The 20,900-nt window shown below is 39.6% G+C and overlaps 1 protein-coding gene across 11 annotated transcripts in view; it reads left to right on the forward strand.

Annotated features, from left to right (window-relative positions):
• LOC105480503 (dedicator of cytokinesis 3) overlaps window positions 1-20,900 on the forward strand; it is a 647,888-nt gene that overhangs the window by 23,430 nt on the left and 603,558 nt on the right. Inside the window, exon 1 of one of the 11 annotated variants that reach the window (XM_071091781.1) lies at window positions 19,649-19,754. The exons of the other annotated variants lie outside the window; for them this stretch is intronic. Coding sequence (XP_070947882.1) covers window positions 19,664-19,754 — 91 coding nt within the window. The 5' untranslated portion in view covers window positions 19,649-19,663. Of the gene's footprint in view, window positions 1-19,648; window positions 19,755-20,900 lie in introns of those variants that run through there. 11 annotated transcript variants of the gene reach the window in all.

Consider the following 20,900-nt stretch of genomic DNA (forward strand, 5'->3'; position numbering starts at 1 on the left):
ATAACTACTGTTTCTTAGCTAAAATTACTGAGTTCAGAGTAATGGTTGGAGCCCATTAAAGAATGGGGCCAACAGGCTGGGTGCAGTGGCTCACCCCTGTAATCCCAGCACTTTGGGAGGCCAAGGTGGGCAGATCACTTGAGGCCAGGAGTTCAAGACCATCCTTGCCTACATGGTGAAACCCTGTCTCTACTAAAAAATACAAAAATTTGCTGGGCGTGGTGGCGCATGCCTGTAATCCCAGCTACTTGGGAGGCTGAGGCATGAGAGTCACTTGAACTGGGGAGGTGGAGGTTACAGTGAGGCTGAGATCACTCCACTCCACTCCAGCCTGGGCGGCAGAGCCAGACTCTGTCTCAAAACAAACAAAAAACAAAAAACAAAAAGAACTCAGTATAAATAGATCTGAAAAAGAAGCAAGCCTATTTTAATTGAGGGCCTACCTTCATAAACACCTTATCTAGGATAGCTTTCTTTTCCCCTTTGGGGCAGGCTAATAACTAAGCCAAAAGTTTAGCAGATTTAATTTTTTAAAAAATCAATTAGTCACTTAAGGTTTTTATTTGCTTTTGATAAAGTCTTTAGATAAAAATATTGCAATCTTTTTAGAAGCTTCTACATATCAATAGGCATCCCTAGATAAGACTAATTTGGGAGCCCCCAATCACATGCACTTCAGTTCAGTGTTGTTCCTTTGGAACGTTGCACTGTAACTTAACTTTAGTAAGATTTCACTATTTCTGTAAGACTTTGCTGCCTGCAGAGCCTAATACTTATGCATGTATAAGCCGGAAGGAACTCAGTTCTTCACGAATTAAGGAGCCTCTTTTTACCTCAAATACTGGCTTTGCTCTCAGGTTCCCTAATGAACTTAGCTAATGTTTTTTTTTCTAAGTACACAAGAAAAGTGAAACAGAGGGTAGAACGCACAAATCCCTGTGAATTTCCAAAAGCCAAATTTTATAACCCCTCCAATTATTGCCATTTACTACCAGTTTCTTTCTGACCCAGTCAAATGTAAGAGGCCTCTAACTGGATCCAGGCCAGTTAATACCAGATGTAATCTGATCCCAGACAGTCCAGTTTCTGTCATGACCTCCAAACCCAGTTTGGATCAGAAATTTGCTCACATAAACTTGAAGAGCTCTAAACACCAATCTGTGGAACTTAGGAATCCCAGAGAGGACTTACCACGATCCTCAGCTGTTCTGAGAGAGGAATGGACACAGTGGGCCTGGTGGGTACCTCGCTTGGTCACTCAGTGCTCCTGGGGGTCGCTAGAAGCTCTACTTCGGATCCCACTTCTGACACCATCTGTTAAAAGAAAAACTTCAGCTGAATTCAATTTAAAAGACTTTAATTGAGCAAAGAATGATTCACAAATCGGGCAGCCTTCTAAGCCAGAGTGGGCTCAGTGACTCCAGCCCAGCCACATGGTAGAGGAGGATTTATGGACAGAAAAAGGAAAGTGATGTACAGAAAATGAAGTGAGGTACAGAAGTGGCCAGATTGGTTATAGCCTGGGGTTTGTCTTATTTGAACATGGTTTGAACAGAATCAGGTCCTTAAGGCATCAGGACCTCTGTGTCTCCATTTGATATCTTAGTGTCTATGTGTTGCTTTCTTTCTTGCAGTCATTTACTTTTTAAAAATTTACTCCTTTTATTATTGGGGACCATAGCTCCTGCAGTTCTGGATACATGTTTACAACAGCATGATGGAATAGGAAAGAGCTGTTTCCAGTCAGGAAAACTTAAGGAATGAATGATATGGCCCAGTCTACTTCATATACCCAGTTATTGAAGGGGTCTAATTGATAGCCCCACTGAAATCACTAGAGTGGGGGAGATTTTGTAAAAGGTAAGAATTAGGAATGCTGAGCACACAGAACAGTAAGGAGACAAGACTACCTTATGCACATTGCGTGCACAAAGCTATTGTAAATGTCAAACATGTACAATGGATAGAAGTAGAATGTGCTGTAGGAGTTCAGAGCTTGGGGGCATACAAGGCAATATCCCTAAGAGTGAAAGTACAACTGAGTGTTGATGAGTGAATAGGATTTTGAGTGAAAAAGAAGCATGAGAGCAAATTCAGGTCGCAGGGGACAGTAAGGTATGAAAGATTTGTGCAAGGTGTTTTGGGAGGACCATGTTATTTGCAGCTACCATCTTCCCTTTAATCTAGTGGTACTTTTTTGGGGGTGGGGTGGAGTAGGTGTCAATTCCATTTTGAGAATCTGATAAGTGCTATGGGAAACCCACATATGCACAAGTAAAATTTTACTAGTCGTGTCAGAATATTTATGGACTTCTTGTTGCTTATCTTTGGACTCAGGTTAAGAATCTCCACTTCAAACATTTCAACTTGTCTTTTTTTCTCTACATTGTGTGTATACTTTTTAAAGCCCACCTTTATGCTTCTGATTTTCTGACACATAGCACTGAATTCTTTTTTTTTTTTTTTTTTTTTAAAGAGAGAATCTCACTCACTCTGTTGCTCAGGCTGGCATGCAGTGGCGCTATCTAGGCTCACTGTAACCTCTACCTCCTGGGTTAAAGCAATCCTCCCTCTTCAGCCTCCCGAGTAGCTGGATTGCAGGTGTGCACCACCATGCCTGGCTAATTTTTGTATTTTTAGTAGAGACGGGGTGTCACCATGTTGACCAGGCTGGTCTCAAATTCCTGACCTCAAGTGATCCACATGCCTCGGCCTCCCAGAGTGCTGGAATTACAGGCATGAGCCACTGTGCTCGCCCATAGCACTGAATTCTAGTTTCAGAATTTATTTCTGTCATTTACTTAATTGAAATGAAGAGTTTAAAGGAAAATGCAAGTCTGGGCATGGTGGCTCACGCCTGTAATCCCAGCATTTTGGGAGGCCGAGGCAGGTGGGTCACCTGAGGTTAGGAGTTCAAGGCCAGCCTGGCCAAAATGGTGAGACCTCGTTTTTACTAAAAATACAAAAAATTAGCTGGGGGTGTGGTGGCGGGTGCCTGTAATCCCAGCTACTTGGGAGGGTGAGGCAGGAGAATTACTTGAACCCAGGAGGTTGAGGTTGCAGTGAGCTGAGATCGCGCCATTGCATTCCAGCCTGGGCAATAAGACCAAAACACCGTCTCAAAAACAAACAAACAAACAAACCCCCAAAATGAGCCGGGCACAACCTTAGCCTCTAGAAGATTGCTTTTTTGTCTTGTTTTGTCATTTCTTCTTTTATTATTATTATGGACTCATGGGTTTTTGTTTATTCAGTGTGACTCAGCTCGTCATTATAATTCTCTAATGCTTTTAAAGTTCTTCTGTGATGACTTCCTGTGACTGGAGAGACACCTGTTTTTGTCTGCTGCTTTGTTGTGATAATTGATTGTATTTGGTCTTAGGTCCTAAAGTCTTTGCTATTTTAATTTTTTTGAGGTAAAAATCAGTTATATAAAATTTATTCTCATAATAAATTTTCTTCCATGATGTTTATCATCTTTTGCTTACTATTTTTCTTTTTTTATCTTTTAAAAATAGGGTGTTGAGGTATAATTCACATACCATATAGTTAAGCCTTTAAACTGTACTATCCCATTATTTTTAATATATTTGTAGAGTTGTGCCTTCATCAGCTGTATCTAATTCCAGAACAGTTTCATTACCCGTGATAGAAATCCTATACCCATTAGCAGTCACTACTCATTCTGTCTCCCCCACCCTGGCACCCCCAGTTGACTTTTTGTCTCTAAGGATTTGCGTATTCTAGGCATTTAATATGAATGGAATCATGTAATATGTGACCTTTTGTGTTTCACTGAGTATGTTTTTAAGGCTTATCCATGTTTTAGCATATATCAATACTTCATTCCTTTTTATGGCTGAATAATATTCTATTATATGGATATACTATATTTGTCCATCTACCAGAATGGATACTTGGATTGTTTCTACTTTTTCATTTTTCATCGTTATGAATAATTATGCTACAGACATTCATATACAAGTTTCTCTGTGGATGTATGTTTTCAGTTTTTTTTTTTTTTTTGGCTGTATACCCAGAAGTGGAATTGCTGGATCATATGGTAATTTTTTAGTTTTTTGAGGAACTGTTAACACTTTTTTTTCAGTAGAGGCTGCACTGTTTTTCATATGTGCCCACTAGCTGTGCACAAGGATTCCAGTTTCTTCATATCCTCACCCATACTAATTGTTTTCTGTCTTTTAAGAAGTGGCATCTCATTGTGGTTTTAATTTGCATTTCCCTGATGGCTAATGATGTTAAGTCTCTTTTTGTGTGCTTATTGGCCATTTGTATCTCTTCACTGGGGAAATGTCTGTTCAGTTCCTTTGCCCATTTTTGAATTGGGTCTGTTCTTTTGTTGTTGAGTTTTAGGGGTTCTCTACATATTCTAGATACCAATCCTTTATCAGATAAGTGATTTACAGATTTTTTTCCCATCTTGTAGGTTGCTTTTTCACTTCGTTGATAGTTTGCTTTTATGAAGTCCAATTTGTGAATTTTTCTTTTGTCATCAGTGCTGTTGGTGTATCAAGGAAATCATGGTAAAATCCATTTTAGGTCTTTTACCTATTTTGAGTTAATTTTTGTATGTGATAGTAGAGAAGGGTCCAACTTCATTCTTTTGTATGTGAATATTCAGTTTTTTCAGCACCATTTGTTGAAGAGGCTGTCCTTTTCCCATCAAATGAGATCTTGGCACCCTTGTCAAAAATCATTTGACCATATATGTGGGGGTTTATTTATGGGTTTTCTATTCTGTTTCACTGGTCTATTTGTCTGTCATTACACATGTGTCATACTGTTTTGATACTGTAGCTTTGTCATAAGTTTTAAAATCAGGAAGTTGAGCCTTCCAACTTTGTTCTTATTTTTAATATTATTTTGGCTATTTGGATTCCATGTGTATTTTCAGATGGACTTTTTCTATTTCTGCAAAGAATGTTGTTGGGCATTTTTTTTTTTTTTTTGAGACAGATTCTTGCTCTGTTGCCCAGGCTGGAGTGCAGTGGCATGATCTCTGCTCGCTGCAACCTCTGCCTCCTGGGTTCAAGCAATTCTTTTGCCTCAGCCTCCTGAATAGCTGGGATTTAAGGCACCCATCACCATGCTCGGCTAATTTTTCTTTTTTTTTTTGTTGGATTTTTTTAGTAGAGACAGAGTTTCAGCATGTTGGCTGGGCTGGCCTTGAACTCTTGATCTCAGGTGATCCCCTCACCTTGGCTTCCCAAAGTTTTGGGATTACAGGTGTGAGCCATCACGCTCGGCCTGTTGTTAGGTATTGGATAGGGCATTGAGTCTGTAGATTGCTTTGGGCAGTATTGTCATCATAACAGTTTTAATTCTTCAATTTGTAAGCATGAGAATCCCTTTCATTTATTTATGTCTTCTTTGTTTTCTTTCAGCAGTGTTTTGTAATTTTCATTATACAAGGCTTTCCACTCTTTGGTTAAGTTAATTCCTAAGTATTTTATTCTCTTTGATGCTATTGTAAGTAGATTTTTTCCTCCATTTCTTTTTAGGATTATTTATTGTTAGTGTATAGATATGCAGCTGATTTTTGTGTGTTGATGGTGTTTTATCCTGCTACTTTACTGAATCCTTTTCACATTTTTTGGTGCAGAATCTTTAGTTTTCCATAGATAAGATCATAATACCAGCACATAGAAATAATTTTTAAAAAACTGTCTACTAAATTATAGATGAAGTAAAAATATGAAAGTGATCTTGAGTTAGGTATGGTGGGTCATGCTTGTAATCCCAAAGCCCAGCACTTTGGGAGGCTAAGATGGGAGGATCACTTGAGCTCAGGAATTCAAGACCATACTGGGCAACATAATGAGACCACATCTTTACAGAAATAAAAAAGTTAGCCTGATATGGTGATGCATGCCTGTTGTCCCAGCTGCTTAGGGGCTGAGGTGGGAGTATTCCTTGAGCTTGGGAGATCAAGTCTTAAATGTGCTGTGATTGCACCCCTGCATTCTAGCCTAGATGACAGAGCGAGACCCTGTCTCAAAGTGATCTTGATTGGTGACATTCACAGGTACCTACTACCACAGATCTCCATTAAAGTTCTAAAGGTTGTATTTCAGGGAGAAGAAAATAATCCAAGCCAAAGGATACAGATTCACAGCCAAAAGGAAGAGATGCATAGGACAAGGTGTTGGGGAAGGAGTGTGAACCATCCATGTTCTCTCAGTGTATCGCCCTCCAGATGCCTTCATATGTTCAGTGATCCAGAGGTTTCTGATTGTACTTCTTTCTTACCAATTTGGTTGCCTTTTATTTTTTTTTTTCTTGCCTAGTTGTTCTGGTTAGAACTTTCAATACTGTGTTGAATAGAAGTGGCAAAAACAGGCATCCTTCTTTTGTTCCTGATCTTAGTGGAAAAACTTTGTTTCACCATTGAGTGTGTTAGCTGTGAGTTTTTCATATGTGACTTATTATGTTGAGGTAGTTTCCTTCTATTCCTGATTTGTTGTGTGTGTCTGTGTTTTAGTCTGGAAAGGGTATTATATTGCTAGATGCTTTTTCTGCATCAACTGAGATAATCATGTACTTTTTTCCCCATGTATTCTGTTAATGTGATATATTACATTGATCATTTCTTTTTTTTTTTTTTTTTCTTTTTTGAGGCAGGGAGGGACCCACTGTGTTGCTCAGGCTGGAGTGCAGTGGCATGATTATGGCAGCCTTGACTTCTCTGGCTCAAGTGATTCTCACGCCTCAGCTTCCTAAGTAGCTGGGAAACAGGCACGTGCCATCACATCCAGTTAATTTAGACATTTTTTAAGTGATGGGGTTCTGCTCTGTTGCCCAGGCTGGTCTCAAACTTCTGGCTCAAGTGATCCTCTCACGTTAGCCTCCCAAAATGCTGGGATTACTTTACTGGTTACATTGATAATTTTTCGTATGTTGAACCATCCTTGTATTCCAGGAATACGTTCTACTTGGTGATGATGTATAATCCATTTCACATGGTGCTGAATTCTGTTTGATGTGGAAATCATCAACAAAATACTAGTAATGTTCATGATGGATATTGATCTATAGTTTTCTTATTGTGCCTTTGTCTGCTTTTGGTATAAGGGTAATGGCAGCCTCAGAATAAGTTAGGAAGTGCTTTCTCTCAGCAGTTGTTTTGAAGAGTTTGAGAAGGATTGGTGTTAGTTCTTCTTTAAATGTTTGGTAGAATTTACCAGTGAAGCCATCAGATCCAGGGCTTTTTAAATTTTTCTGGGAGGTTTTTGATTAGTCTCTTTACTAGTTATGAGTCTATTCAGATTTTCTATTTCTTCTTTTTTTTTTTTTTTTTTTTTTTTTTTTTTGAGACAGTCTCACTCAGTTGCTCAGGCTGGAGTGTAGTGGTGCAATCATGGCTCACTGTGACCTTGACCTCCCAGTTGGAAGTGAATCTCCCACCTCAGCCTCCTGCATAGCTGGGATCACAGGTGTGCACCACCACGCCTGGCTTATTTTTTATTTTTTGTAGAGATGGGGTCTCTCTATGTTGTCCAGGCGTATCTTGAACACCTGGGCTCAAGTGACCCTCCTGCCTCAGCCTCCCAAAGTGATGGGGTTACAGGCGTGAGCCACCATACCTGGCAGTGATTCATTCTTGTTAGGTTTTGTGTTTCTAGGAATTTACTGATTTCACTTAGGTTATCCAGTTTGTTGGCATACAGTGGTTCATAATGCAGCGGTTTTTTTTTCTTTTTTTCTTGAGACAGGATCTCACTCTGTTGCCCAGGCTGGAGTATAGTGGCTCCATCATGGCTCACTGTAGCATTGACCTCCCTGTAGCCTCAACCTCCTTGGACTCAGATGGTCTTCCCATCTCAGCCTCTTGAGTAGCTGAGACTACAGGAGCATGCCACCATGCCTGGCTAATTTTTGCATAATATTTTTTAGTGCATTTTTTTTTATTGTGGAATTTTTTTTACCTGGAATTTTCACATAGAATTTACCATCTCAATCATTTTTAAGTATACAGCCTAATAATGTTAAGTGTATTCATTGTTGAAAAGCACATCTACAGAACTTTTTCATTTTGCAAAGCTGAAATTTTAAATTCATTAAACAATCACTCCCCTTTTTCTAGACCCTCCCCCATTCTCTGGTAACTGCCATTATGTTTTCTGTTTCTGTGAATTTGACTACTTTAGATATCTTATATAAGTGGTATAAATATAGCATGTCTTTTTGTAACTGATTTATTTCACTTAACATAATGTCCTGAAAGTTCATCCATGTTGTAGCATGTGACAGGATTTCATTCCTTTTAATGCTAACATTTCTTGTATCTAATACTATATTTTGTTTATCTACTCTTCCATTGATGGATATTTGGGTTGCTTCCATTTCTTAGCTATTGCGAATAGTTCTGCTGTGAACATGGGCATGCAGATATCTCTTCCAGACCCTGCTTTCAGTTCCTTTGGGTATATATCCAGAAGTGGGAGTGCTGTTTCATATGGTAGTTCTATTTTTATTTTTTTTTGAGAAACTCCATACTGTTTTCTATAGAAGTTGCATCATTTTATAGTCCTACCAACAATACACAAGAGTTCCGGTTTCTCCACATCCTTGCCAGTGCTTGTTTTCTGTTTTGTTTGTTTGTTTTGTTTTTTCTTTGATGGTACCCTTTCTAGTGGACGTGAAGTAATATCTCATTGTGGCTTTGATTTGCATTTTTCTGATAATTAGATATGTTGAGCATCTTTTCATATGCTTTTGGCTGTCTGTGTTTCATCTTTGGAGAACTATCTGTTTAAGTCTGTTAACCATTTTTAAATTGGGGTGTTTGATTTTTTTTTTGTAATTGAGGTGTAGGAGTTCTTTCTGGATGTTAACCCCTTTCAAATATGTGATTTGCCAGTCTTTTCTATTTTGTAGGTTGCCTTTTTGCTCTGTTAACTGTCTTGATGCACAAAAGTTTTTAAGTTTGGCATAGTCCTTTGTGTTTTTTGTTGCTTTTGTTTCCTGTGATTTTGGTGTCATCGAAGACATCACCAAGCCTAATATTATGGGAGATTTTCCCCTATGTTTTCTTTACGTGTTTTATAGTTTTGGGTTTTATGTTGAGATATTTAATCCATTTTGGGTTAATTTTTGTATATGGCATAAGATAAGGGCCCATCTTTATTTTTTTGTATGTTAATATTCAGTTTTTCCCAGAGCCATTTGAAAAGCCTGTCTTTCCTCATTGAGTGGTCTTGGTATCCTTATCGAAAGTCATTTGACTGTATATGTGAGAATTTATTTCTGGGTTCTCTGTTCTATTTCATTGGTCTGTATGTCTGTTTTTATGCCAGTACCATACCTCTTTAGATTACTGTAGCTTTGTAATATATTTTGAAATAGGAAAATGTGAGTTTTTAAAAACTTTTTTTGTTTCACAGTTGGCTTGGTTCTTTGGGGATCAGTCAGATTCCATTTGAATTTTAGGATGGTTCTACTTCTGTAAAAAATGATACTGAAATTTTGATGACAATTACATTGAATCTGTCGATCACTTTGGGTGGTGTAGACATCTTAATAATATTATGTTTTCCAGTTCATGAACACCAGATATCTTTCCATGTATTTCTGTTTTCTTTGATTTCTTTCAGTAATGTTTTGTAGTTTTCTTTCTTTCTTTTTTTTTTTTTTGAGACGGAGTCTCGCTCTGTCACTCAGACTAGAGTGCAGTGGCGTGATTTTGGCTCACTGCAAGCTCCGCCTCCCAGGTTCACGCCATTCTCCTGCCTCAGCCTCCCAAGTAGCTGGGACTACAGGCCTCTGCCACCATGCCCGGCTAATTTTTTGTATTTTTAGTAGAGATGGGGTTTCACCGTGTTAGCTACGATGATCTCGATCTCCTGACCTTGTGATCTGCCTGTCTTGGCCTCCCAAAGTGCTGGGATTACAGGCGTGAACCACCGCGCCTGGCCTGTAGTTTTCAATGAACACGTCTTTTACCTCCTTGGTTAGGTTTATTCCTAAGTACAGATGGTCCTTGACTTATGATGGTTTGACTTACAATTTTTCGACTTTATAATGGGGCGAAAGTGATGTGCATTCAGTAGAAATTATACTTTGAGTGCCCATGCAACCAATCTGTTTTTATTTTTGTTATGGTATTTAATAAATTACATGAGATATTCAACACTTTATTATAAAACAGGCTTTTTGTTAGATGAATTTGCCCAACTGTAGGCTAATGTGAATGTTCTGAGCATGTAATGTAGGTTAGGCTAGGTGATGATGTTCAGTAGGTTAGATGTATTAAATGCATTTTCAACTATTTTATACTTATGATGGGTTTCTCAGGACATAATCTCATCGTAAGTAGAGGAGCATTTGTATCTTATTCTTTCAATGCTATTGTAAATGGAGTTGTGCTCTTTTTTTTTTCCCACATGGCTTCAAGTTATGTCTAATGTTTTTTCATTTCAACCCAAATGACTCCCATTAGCATTTCTTGCAGAGTGGGACTAGTAGTAACAAGGTCTTATGGCTTCTGTTGTCTGGGAATATCTCAATTTCTCCTTCATTTTTGGAGGGTAGTTTGGCTGGATTCTTTGTGGACAGTTTTTGTTTTTTTGTCCCCTTCAACATGTCGAATCAACTAAATCTCTTCTGATCTTGAAGGTTTCTGCTGAGAAATCTGCTGATAACTTTATGACACTTCCTTTGTGATGAGTTGCTTCTCTCTTGCTGCTTTCCAGATTCTCTGTCTTTGTCTTTCTAAAGTTTGATTATAATGTGCCACATTGGGAGTCTCTGAGTTTATGCTGCTTGGAGTTCATTGGGCTTCTCAGATGTTTATATTCATATCTTTGACCAAATTTTGGAAGTTTTTGGTAATTATTTCTTCAAATAAGCCCTCTGTTCCTTTCTCTGTCTTTTCTGGGATACCCACAACTTGTCTGTTGGTCTGCTTGATGGTATCCACATGTCTCTTAGTCTCTGTTTACTTTTCCTCAATCTTTTTTGTTTCTACAGACTTGATAATTCCAATTTTGAGTGTTTTTTTTTTTTATTTTTTATTTTTATTGAGACAGAGTCTTGCTCTGTCTCACCCAGGCTGGAGTGCAGTGGTATGATCTTGGTTCACTGCAACCCCCGTCTCGTGGGTTCAAGCAATTTTCCTGCCTCAGCCTCTTGAGTAGCTGGGATTACAGGCATGCCACCATGCCCAACTAATTTTTGTATTTTTAGTATTTTGTATTTTTAGTTTCACCATGTTGGCCGTGCTGGTCTGGAACTCCTGACCTCACATGATCCCTCCCACCTCAGCCTCCCAAAGTGCTGGGATTACAGGTATGAGCTACTGCACCTGGCTGAGATGCTTTGCCTTTTAAATATCAGGTTGTCTTTTTTTGTTACTGAGTTTTCAAAGTTCTTTATGTATTCTAGTTAAAAGTTCCTTATCAAGTATAAGATTTGCAAATAGTTTCTCCATTTTGTGAATTGTCTTTTCACTTTCTTGATGGTATCATTTGTAGCACAAAAGTTTTAAATTTTGATGAAGCCTAGTACTTTTTCTTTTGTTGTTTGTGCTTTTGGTGTTGTATATAATAAGTCATTGCCTATTCTAAGCTCATGAAGATTTACTATTATGTTTTGTTTAGGCATTTTATATTTTTAGCTCTTACTTTTAGGTCTTTGATATATTTTGAGTTAATTTTGTGTATTCTCTGATGTAGGAGTACAGTTTTATTCTTTTGCATGCGAATATCCAATTGTTCTAGTACTATTTGCTTAAAAGACTCTTTTTTGCCTATTCTTGAGGAAGGGCACCCTTCTTGAAAATCACTTTACTGTAAATGTAAGGGTTTATTTCTGGACATCCAGTTCAATTTTGTTGAGAGTTATACCATTATCACACTGTCTTGATTACTGCAGATTTGTAGTAAGCTTTGAAATTTGGAAATTGGTATAACTTTCTTCTTTTTCAAGATCTTTTTGGCTATTCTAGGTTTTGTATTTCTCTATGAATTTTAAAGACCAGCTTGTCAGTTACTGTAAGGTCAGCTGTGATTTTGGTATTGATAGCATTGCATCTGTAGATCAGTTTGTGGACTATTGCCATCTTAACATTAAGTCTTCTGAACCATGTATTTGTAGTTTAGTTCTTCTTTAATTTTTTTTTTCAGGAACATTTTACAGTTTTCAATGTACGTATTGCACTTGTTTTTAGACACTTTGTACCTAAGTATTTTATTCTTTTTGATTCTATTATAAGTGGAATTGGTAGGAAAGAAGTCATGTGCTCAGTCTTTTGACTCTGTCTTGGCTTCATAAGAATGGGCCTTGGGCCTGGAATATGTCCTTAGAAGAGAAAGAGTCTTCAGCCTGTGTTGGACTTATCCCCTTGTATGGGAATATCTCCCTTTTTAAGACTGTGTGTATTCCCTTGTTCTGCTTAAGTGTATATATCATATGGCAACTAGTCAACTTTGTTACTATATCTGTCTTCTGCAGAGAGGGGACAAGGTTCTTTTACTGCAGCTCAAGAGGCTTGCAGTCCAACCTATTGCCCTGTGTCAGCTATCAGGAAGGATCCACTAGCCATGGGAGACAAAAGTCTACTACTGAAGCTGATCTTGCTCTATTTCTTTTTCTTTTTTATTGATATGTAATAATCGTACATATTTATGGAATACATGTGATATTTTGATACATGCATACAATGTTTAGTGAGCAAATTAGAGTATGTAGGATATTCATTACCCCAAACATTGATCATTTCTTTGTACTGGAAACACTTCAAATGTCCTTTTCTGGAAGGGAGTGGTGGCAAACACCCGTAATCCCAGCACTTTGGGAGGCTGAAGCAGGCAAGGTCACCTGAGGTCATGAGTTCGAGACCAGCCTGGCCAACATGGTGAAACCCTGTCTCTACTAAAAATATGAAATTAGCCAGACATAGTGGTGCATGCTTCTAATCTCAGCTACTTGGGAGGCTGAGGCAGGAGAATCACTTGAACCCAGGAGGTGGAGGTTGCAATGAGCGGAGATCGCACCATTGCACTCTAGCCTGGGTGAAAAGAGTGAAACTCTGTGTCAAAGAAGACAAGACAAAATAAATATTATCTTCTAGCTTTTCTGAAATATACAATAAGTTGTATATTACTACTGTGCTGTCCAGTGCTAGAACTTATTTCTTCAATCTAACTATGTGTTTGTACCCATTGACCAACCGCCCCTTTGTTCGTCCCCGCCTTTTCCAGCCTTTGGTAACCATCATTCTACTCTCTACATCCATGAGATCCATTTTTTTTTAAAAAGCTCCCACATTTGAGAGAGAACATGTAATATTTATTTTCTGTGCCTGACTTATTTCATTTCACATAATGACCTCTAGTTCCAACTGCATTGCTGCAAATGGCAGAATTACATTGTTTTTTTATGGTTGAATAGTATTCTATTGTGTGTATATACCACGTTATCTTTATCCATATCCACTGACAGACACTTAGGTTGATTCCGTATCTTGGGTATTGTGAATAGTGCTGTGATAAACATGGGAGTGCCAGTATCCTTTTGATATATACTGATTTCCTTTCTTTTGGATAGATACTGGGTTGTGAGATTGCTAGACCATATGGAAGTTCTGTTTTTAGTTCTTTGAGAAATCTCTATACTCTTTTCCATAATGACCATACTAATTTAGATTCCTACCAACTGTGCATAAGAGTTCCCTTTTCTCTGCATCTTTGCCAGCATTTGTTATTTTTTGCCTTTTTGATAATAGCCATTGTAACTGGGGTGAGTTAATAGCTAGTGGTTTTGATTTGCATTTCCCTGATGGTTAGTGATGTTGATCATTTTTTCATATGCCAACTCACCATTCGTATGTCTTCTTTGGAGAATATCTACACAGAGTCTTTGTGGCTTTTTTTTTTTTTTTTTTTTTTTTGAGACAGAGTCTCGCTCTGTCGCCCAGGCTGGAGTGCAGTGCTGCGATCTCGGCTCACTGCAAACTCCGCCTCCCTGGTTCACGCCATTCTCCTGCCTCAGCCTCCCGAGTAGCTGGGACTACAGGCACCCTCCACCACGCCCGGCTAATTTTTTGTATTTTTAGTAGAGACAGGGTTTCACCATATTAGCCAGGATGGTCTCGATCTCCTGACCTCGTGATCCATCTGCCTTGGCCTCCCAAAGTGTTGGGATTACAGGCGTGAGCCACCGCACCTGGCCTTTTTTTTTTTTTTAAAGACAGGTTCTTACTTTGTCACCCAGGCTGGAGTGCAGTGGCAGGATCATGGCTCACTGCAGCCTCAAATTCCTGGGCTCAAGCTATCCTCTTGAGTAGCTAGGACAACAGGTCCACGCCGCCACACCCAGCTAATTTTTAAATTTTTTGTAGAGACTGGATCTTGCGGTGTTGCTCAGGTTGGTCTTGAACCCGTGGCCTCAAGTGATCTTTCCACCTTGGCCTCCGAAAGTGATGGTATTACAGGCATGAGCTTGCTGTTGCCCAGCTTGCTGCCTACTTTTTAATGGGATTATTTGGTTTTGTTGTTTAGTTCCTTGTATATTCTGTATGTTAGTTCTAACCAGATAGTTTGCAAATATTTTCTCCCATTCTGTAGGTTGTCTCTTTATTTATTGTTTTCCTTTGCTGTGTGGAAGCTTTTAGTTTAACGTAACCCCATTTGTTTATTTTTGTTTTTGTCGCCTGTGCTTTTGAGGTCTTAGTCATAAAATCTTTGTGTAGACCAGTGTTTTCTTTTAGTAGTTTTGTAGTTTTGGGTCTTACGTTTACGTCCTTAATCCATTTTGAGTTGATTTTTGTGTGTGGTGAGAGACAGGTGTTTAGTTTCATTCTTCTGCATATTGATACCCCCAGTTTTCTCAGCACCATTTATGGAAGAAAGTGTCCTATCTCCAATGTATATTTTTGGCACCTTTGTTGAAAATCAGTTGGCTGTAAATAGGTGGATTTATTTCTGGTTTTCTCTCTTCTGTTCCAGTGGTTTATGTGTCTGTTTTTAATGCCAGTACCATGTTGCTTTGCTTACTGTAGCTTTGTAGTCCAATATTGTGATGCCTCTAGCTTTGTTCTTTTTGCACAAGATTACTTTGGCTATTCGTGGTCTTTTATGGTTCCATACACATTTTAGATTGTTTATTCTATTTCTGTGAAGAATATAATTGGTACTTTAATGAGGATTGCATTGAATCTGTAGATTTCTTTGGATAGTATGGTCATTTTAACACTATTAATTCTTTTGATCCATGATTATGGGCTTTCTTTCCATTTCTTTGTGTCCTCTTCAATTCTCCCTTCAGTGTTTTGTCATTTTTGTTGTAGAGGTCTTTCATCTCTTTGATTAAATTTATTCCTGGGTGTTTTATTTTTCCATGTGTGTTTTAGCTAGTTCATTAGTGGCATATAGAAATGCTACTGATTTTTTCTTTCTTTTTTTTTTGACACGGAGTCTTGCTCTGTCGCCCATGCTGGAGTGCAGTGGCACGATCTCAGCTCACTGCAGCCTCTGCCTGCTGAGTTCAAGCGATTCTCCTGCCTCAGCCTGCCGAGTAGCTTGGATTACAGGTGTGCATCACCATACCCAGTTAACTTTTTTTGGTATTTTTAGTACAGATGGGGTTTCACCATGTTGGTCAGGCTGGTCTCAATCTCCTGACCTCAAGCTATCTGCCCATCTCGTCCTCCCGAAGTGCTGGGATTACAGGCGTGAGCCACTGTGCCCAGTCTGATTGTTGTATGTTCATTTTGTATCCTGTAACTTTGCCAAATGCATTTATTAGTTCTAAGACTTTTTTTTTTCCCCGTAGTCTTCAGCTTTTTCTGTGTATAAGATCATACTGTTTTCAGATGAGGGACAGTTTGACTTCCTTTTTCTCAGTTTGAATGCCTTTTATTTCTCTTGCCTGATTGCTGTAGCTAGGACCTGCAGTACTGTGTTGAATAAGAGTAGTGAAAGTGGGCATCCTTGTCTTGGTCCAGATTTTAAGGAAAAGCTTTCAGCTTCCTTAAAATTGTTGAATGAATTGGGAAGGATTCCTTCCACTTCAATTTTTGGAATAATTTGAGAAGAACCGGTGTTAGTTCTTCTTCATAAGTTTGGTAGAATTCAGCAGTAAAGCCATTGATCCTTTTTCTTTTTGGCAGACTTTTTATTATTGATTCAATTTCATTACTTACTATTGAGGATCTGTTCAGGTTTTCTGTTTTTTTTTTTCTTGGTTCAGTCTTGGTGGGTTTTATGTGTCCAAGAATTTAGATATTTTCTTTAGGGTTTCCAATTTGTTAGCATATAGTTGTTCATACAGTCTAATGATTCTTTTATGTATCTGTGATATCAGTTGTGATGTCTTCTTTTCTGTTTATGAACTTATTTGGGTTTTCTCTCTTTTCTGGGTTACTGTAGTTAGCTGTTTATTGATTTTGTTTATCTTTTTAGAAAAACAAGTTTTCATTTGTTGATTCTTTGTATATTTTGGTTTCTTTCATTTAGTCCCACTCTGATATTTATTGTTTTTTTCATCTGTAATTTTTTTGTTCTTTTCTCGTTCCTTGGAGGTACATTGTTAGGTTAACTTCTACTTTTTTGACATGGGTGTTTATTTCTATAAACTTTTTTCTTAGCTTTGCTTTTTCCATATCCCATAGATTTAGGTATTTTATTTTTCCATTTTGATTTGTCTCAGGAAAGTTTTTGATTTTCTTCCTAATTTCTTTATTGACCCAGTGATCATTCAGGAATATGTTGTTTAATTTTCATTTATTTGTACAGTTTCCAAAATTCCTCTAGTTACTAATTTCTAATTTGTTTTATTGTGGTCTGAGAAGATACTTGATATCATTTTGATTTTTAAGAATTTGTTGAGGCTTGCTTTATGACCTAACATATGGTCTATCCTGGGAAAACTTTTACGTGCTGATGTGAAGAATGTGTATTCTGCAGCAGTTGGATACAATATTCTGTAAATCTCTGTTAGGTCCATTTGTTCTACAGTGCAGGTTAAGTCTGAAGTTTCTTTGTTTATTTTCTGTATAGGTGGTCTGTCCAGTGCTAAAAGTGAGTGTTAAATTCCCCAGCTATTATTGTACTGGTATCTCTCTTTTTAGTTCTGTTATTTGCATTATGTATCTGAGTATTCCAGTGTTGGATGCATTTTATTTATGGTTGTTATATTCTTGTTATATAAGTATAAAGTAATCATATAATGACTCTGTTACTATAATTACTCCAGTATGCGTGGAAACATATTTTTTCCATCTCTTCACTTTCAGACTATGTGTGTCTTTATAGGTGAAGTGCATTTCTTGTAGGCAGCAATTTTTTTTTTTTTTTGAGACAGAGTCTCACTCTGTCACCCAGGCTGGAGTGCAGTGGCTCAATCTCGGCTCACTGAAACCTCCCCTTCCTGGGTTCAAGCTATTCTGCTCCTCCCGAGTAGCTGGGATTACAGGCATGTGCCATGACGCCCGGCTAATTTTTTTTTTCTTGTATTTTTAGTAGAGACAGGGTTTTGCCATGTTGGCCAGGCTGGTCTCAAACTCCTGACATCAAGTGATCCGTCTGCCTTGGCCTCCCAAAGTGCTGGGATTACAGGCGTGAGTCACCACACCTGGCCTCTGTATCTTTTAATTGGGGAATTTAAGCTGTTTACATTCTAGGTTGTCACTGATAGTTAAGGACTTATACCTCTCCGTTTGCTACTTGCTACTTGTTTTCTGATTTTTAAAAATCTATTCCTTGTTCCTTTCTTCCTCTCTTATTGTCGGCCTTTATGATTTGGCGGTTTTCTGTAGTGGTTTGACTCTTTTTCTCTTTTGTGTATCCTGTTCTACCAGTGAGTTTCATACTGTCATGTGTTTTCATGATGATATGTATCACCTTTTGCTTTGAGATGTTGATATGGTTTAGCTCTGTGTCCCCACCCAAATCTTGTCTTGAACTGTAATCCCCACGTGTTGAGGGAGGGAGTTGATTGGATCCTGGGGGCAGTACCCTTCATGCTGTTCTCTTGATAGTGAGTGAATTCTTACGAGATCTGATTTTTTTTTTTTTTTGGAGTCTCGCTCTGTTGCCCAGGCTGGAGTGCAGTGGCGTGATCTTGGCTCACTGCAACCTCTGCCTGCTGGGTTCAAGCAATTCTCCTGCCTCAGCCTCCCAAGTAGCAGAGATACAGGCACGCGCCACCATGCCCGGCTAATTTTTTGTGTTTTTAGTAGAGATGGGGTTTCACCATGCTGGCCAGGCTGGTCTGGATCTGACCTCTTGATCTGCCTACCTTGGTGTCCCAAAATGTGGGGATTACAGGCATGAGCTACCCCGCACAGCCGAGATCTGATGGTTTTGAAAGCGGCAGTTTTCTGGCTGGGCATGGTGGTTCACATGTAATTCCAGCGCTTCAGGAGGCTGAGGCAGGTGGATCACTTGAGGCCAGGAGTTCAAGACCAGCCTGGCCAACGTGGTGACACCTCGTCTCTACTAAAAAATACAAAAATTAGCTGGGTATGGCAGTGCACGCTTGTAATCTGAGCTGCTCGGGAGGCTGAGGCATGAGACTTGCTTGAACCTGGGAGGCAGAGGTTGCAGTGAGCTGAGATGGCACTGCACTCCAACCTGAGTGACAGAGTGAGACTCTGTCTCAAAAAAAAAAAAAAAAAAAAAGTGACGTTTTCTCCTGTATGTCCACTTCTCCCTCCTGCCACCTTGTGAAGAAGGCGCCTGCTTCTCCTTTGCCTTCTGCCATGATTGTAAGTTTCCTGAGGCCTCCCCAGCCATGTGGAACTATGAGTCAATTAAACCCTTTCCTTTATAAACTACCCGGTCTTAGGGAAGTTCTTTATAGCAGTGTGAAAAAGGACTGCTACAGATGTGGGACTCCCTTACGCATTTCTTTAGGGCCAGTATAGTGGTTATGAATTGTTTCAGTTTTTGCTTGTCTGGGAAAGACTTTTATTTCTATTTTGAAGGATAGTTTTGCTGAATATAGTATTGTTACCTAGCAGATTTTTTCTTTCAGTACTTTGAATATATCATTCTGTTCTCTCCTGGCCTGTGAGGTTTTTGCTGAGGAAGCTGCTGTCAGTCTGATGAAGTTTCCCTTATATGTTATTTGATGCTTTTTTCTTGCTGTTTTTAGAACTGTCTGACTTTTTACTGTTTGGGTAAAATGTGCCTTGGAGAAAACCTTATGGGATAGAATCTATATGGAGACCTTTAAGTTTCCTGTGTCTGGATGTGTTTGTCTTTTGCAAGACTGGGAAAGTTTTTAGTTATTACCTTGTTAGGCAAGTTTTCTATACCTTTGCCCATCTCTTCTCTGGAACTCTCAAAATTCAATTATTTATTTGCTTTATGATGGTGTCTTGTGTGTCTCATAGGCTTTCTTTACTCTTTTATATTCTTTTTTTTGGTTTGACTTGGTTATTTGAAAAGAGAAAAGTTCTGATTTTTTTCTGTGTCCCCAGCAAATCTCACATTGAATTGTAATCCCCAGTATTGGAGGTGGGGCCTGGTAGGAAGTGATTGGATTGTGGGAATGGTCCTTTATGAATGGCTTAGCACCATCCCCTCAGTGCTGTTTTTATGATAGTGAGCGAGTGGGTTGTTGTGAGATCTGGTTGTTTAAAAATGTATAGTGTTCATCTCTTCCCTCTCTCTCTTTCTCCTGCTTTGGCCATGTGAAGATGCCTGCTCTGGCTTTGCCTTCTGCCATGAGTAAAAGCTCCCTGAGGCCTCCCCAGAAGCAGATGTTGCCATGCTACTACCTGTGGAACTGTGAGCCAGTTTGAAACTTCTTTTCAAAATTACCCAGTCTTGGCCAGGTGCAGTGGCTCACGCCACCAGCCTGGCCAACATGGTGAAAACCTGTCTCTACTAAAAATACAAAAAAATTAGCCGGGTGTGGTGGGGCACGACTGTAATCTCAGCTGTCTGGGTGGCTGAGGCATGAGAATCACTTGGACCCAGAAAGCAGAGGTTGAAGTGAGCCAAGATTGTGCCACTGCACTCCAGCGTGGGCAACAGAAGAGAGACTCCATCTCAAAAAAAAAAAAAAAAAAATGACCCAGTCCTTGGTATTTCTTCATAGCAATGCTAGAACAGCCTAATACATCCCTGTATGGTTTCTTTGGCTGTAATGAGTGTCAGTGTTGTCTGTGAATTTCTCAGTGGCTTAGGCTGTGGTTGTTAGTGGAAACTGGTGAGTCTTTGGTGGGGATGGGGATTTCAGATGGGCTGGTCCTTGGGCAGTGGTAGCGGGAGAGATTTGCTAGTCCTTGGGCCACTGGGCAGTGTATGTGTGTATCTGTAGTTGTGAGTCTGAGCTGGGTCAGTTCTTGGGCCTTCTGGTGTCATTCTCAGGTGGTAGTGATTACAGTGGTGGGCTGAGTGGCCATTGCCATAGGCCCCTGGGTGGTGTGCACGATGTTGGTGGTGGCAGTCGCAGTGGTGTGCCACCTTTAGGCCCCGATTGGTGTGCATGGATGCCAGTGGTGGTGGTGGTGGGCTGGGCAAGACAGTCTCCTGGCCCCCAGGTGGGGTATGTGTGTGGTGGTGGTGGTGCAGTCTTGGCATGTTGATCCCTAGGCCCCTGTGAGGTGCACATAGGTGTTTTCAGCTAGATGGGGTGGCCCCCTTTTTATGCCTTTGGACAGCCCACATGTGCGTTGCTAGTGGTGGACAGAGTGGCCCATCCACACACACTTGGATGGCATGTGCAGGTGTTGACAATGGTGGTGGTGGGTAGTGTGGGCAGTCCTCTGGCCCTGCTAATGGTGCATGCAGGTGGTGGTGGGCGGTGTGGACCTATTTTCAGTTCCTGGGATGGCATCCATGCAGACTGGTCTCTAGGCACTCTAAAGGCCCTTGAATATTCATGGGAACCCTGCTGCTGGAGGGGTTGAGGTTGCTGTCAGTGGCAGT

This window comes from Macaca nemestrina, chromosome 2 (assembly GCF_043159975.1).
Source record: "Macaca nemestrina isolate mMacNem1 chromosome 2, mMacNem.hap1, whole genome shotgun sequence".
Classification (NCBI taxonomy): domain Eukaryota; kingdom Metazoa; phylum Chordata; class Mammalia; order Primates; family Cercopithecidae; genus Macaca; species Macaca nemestrina.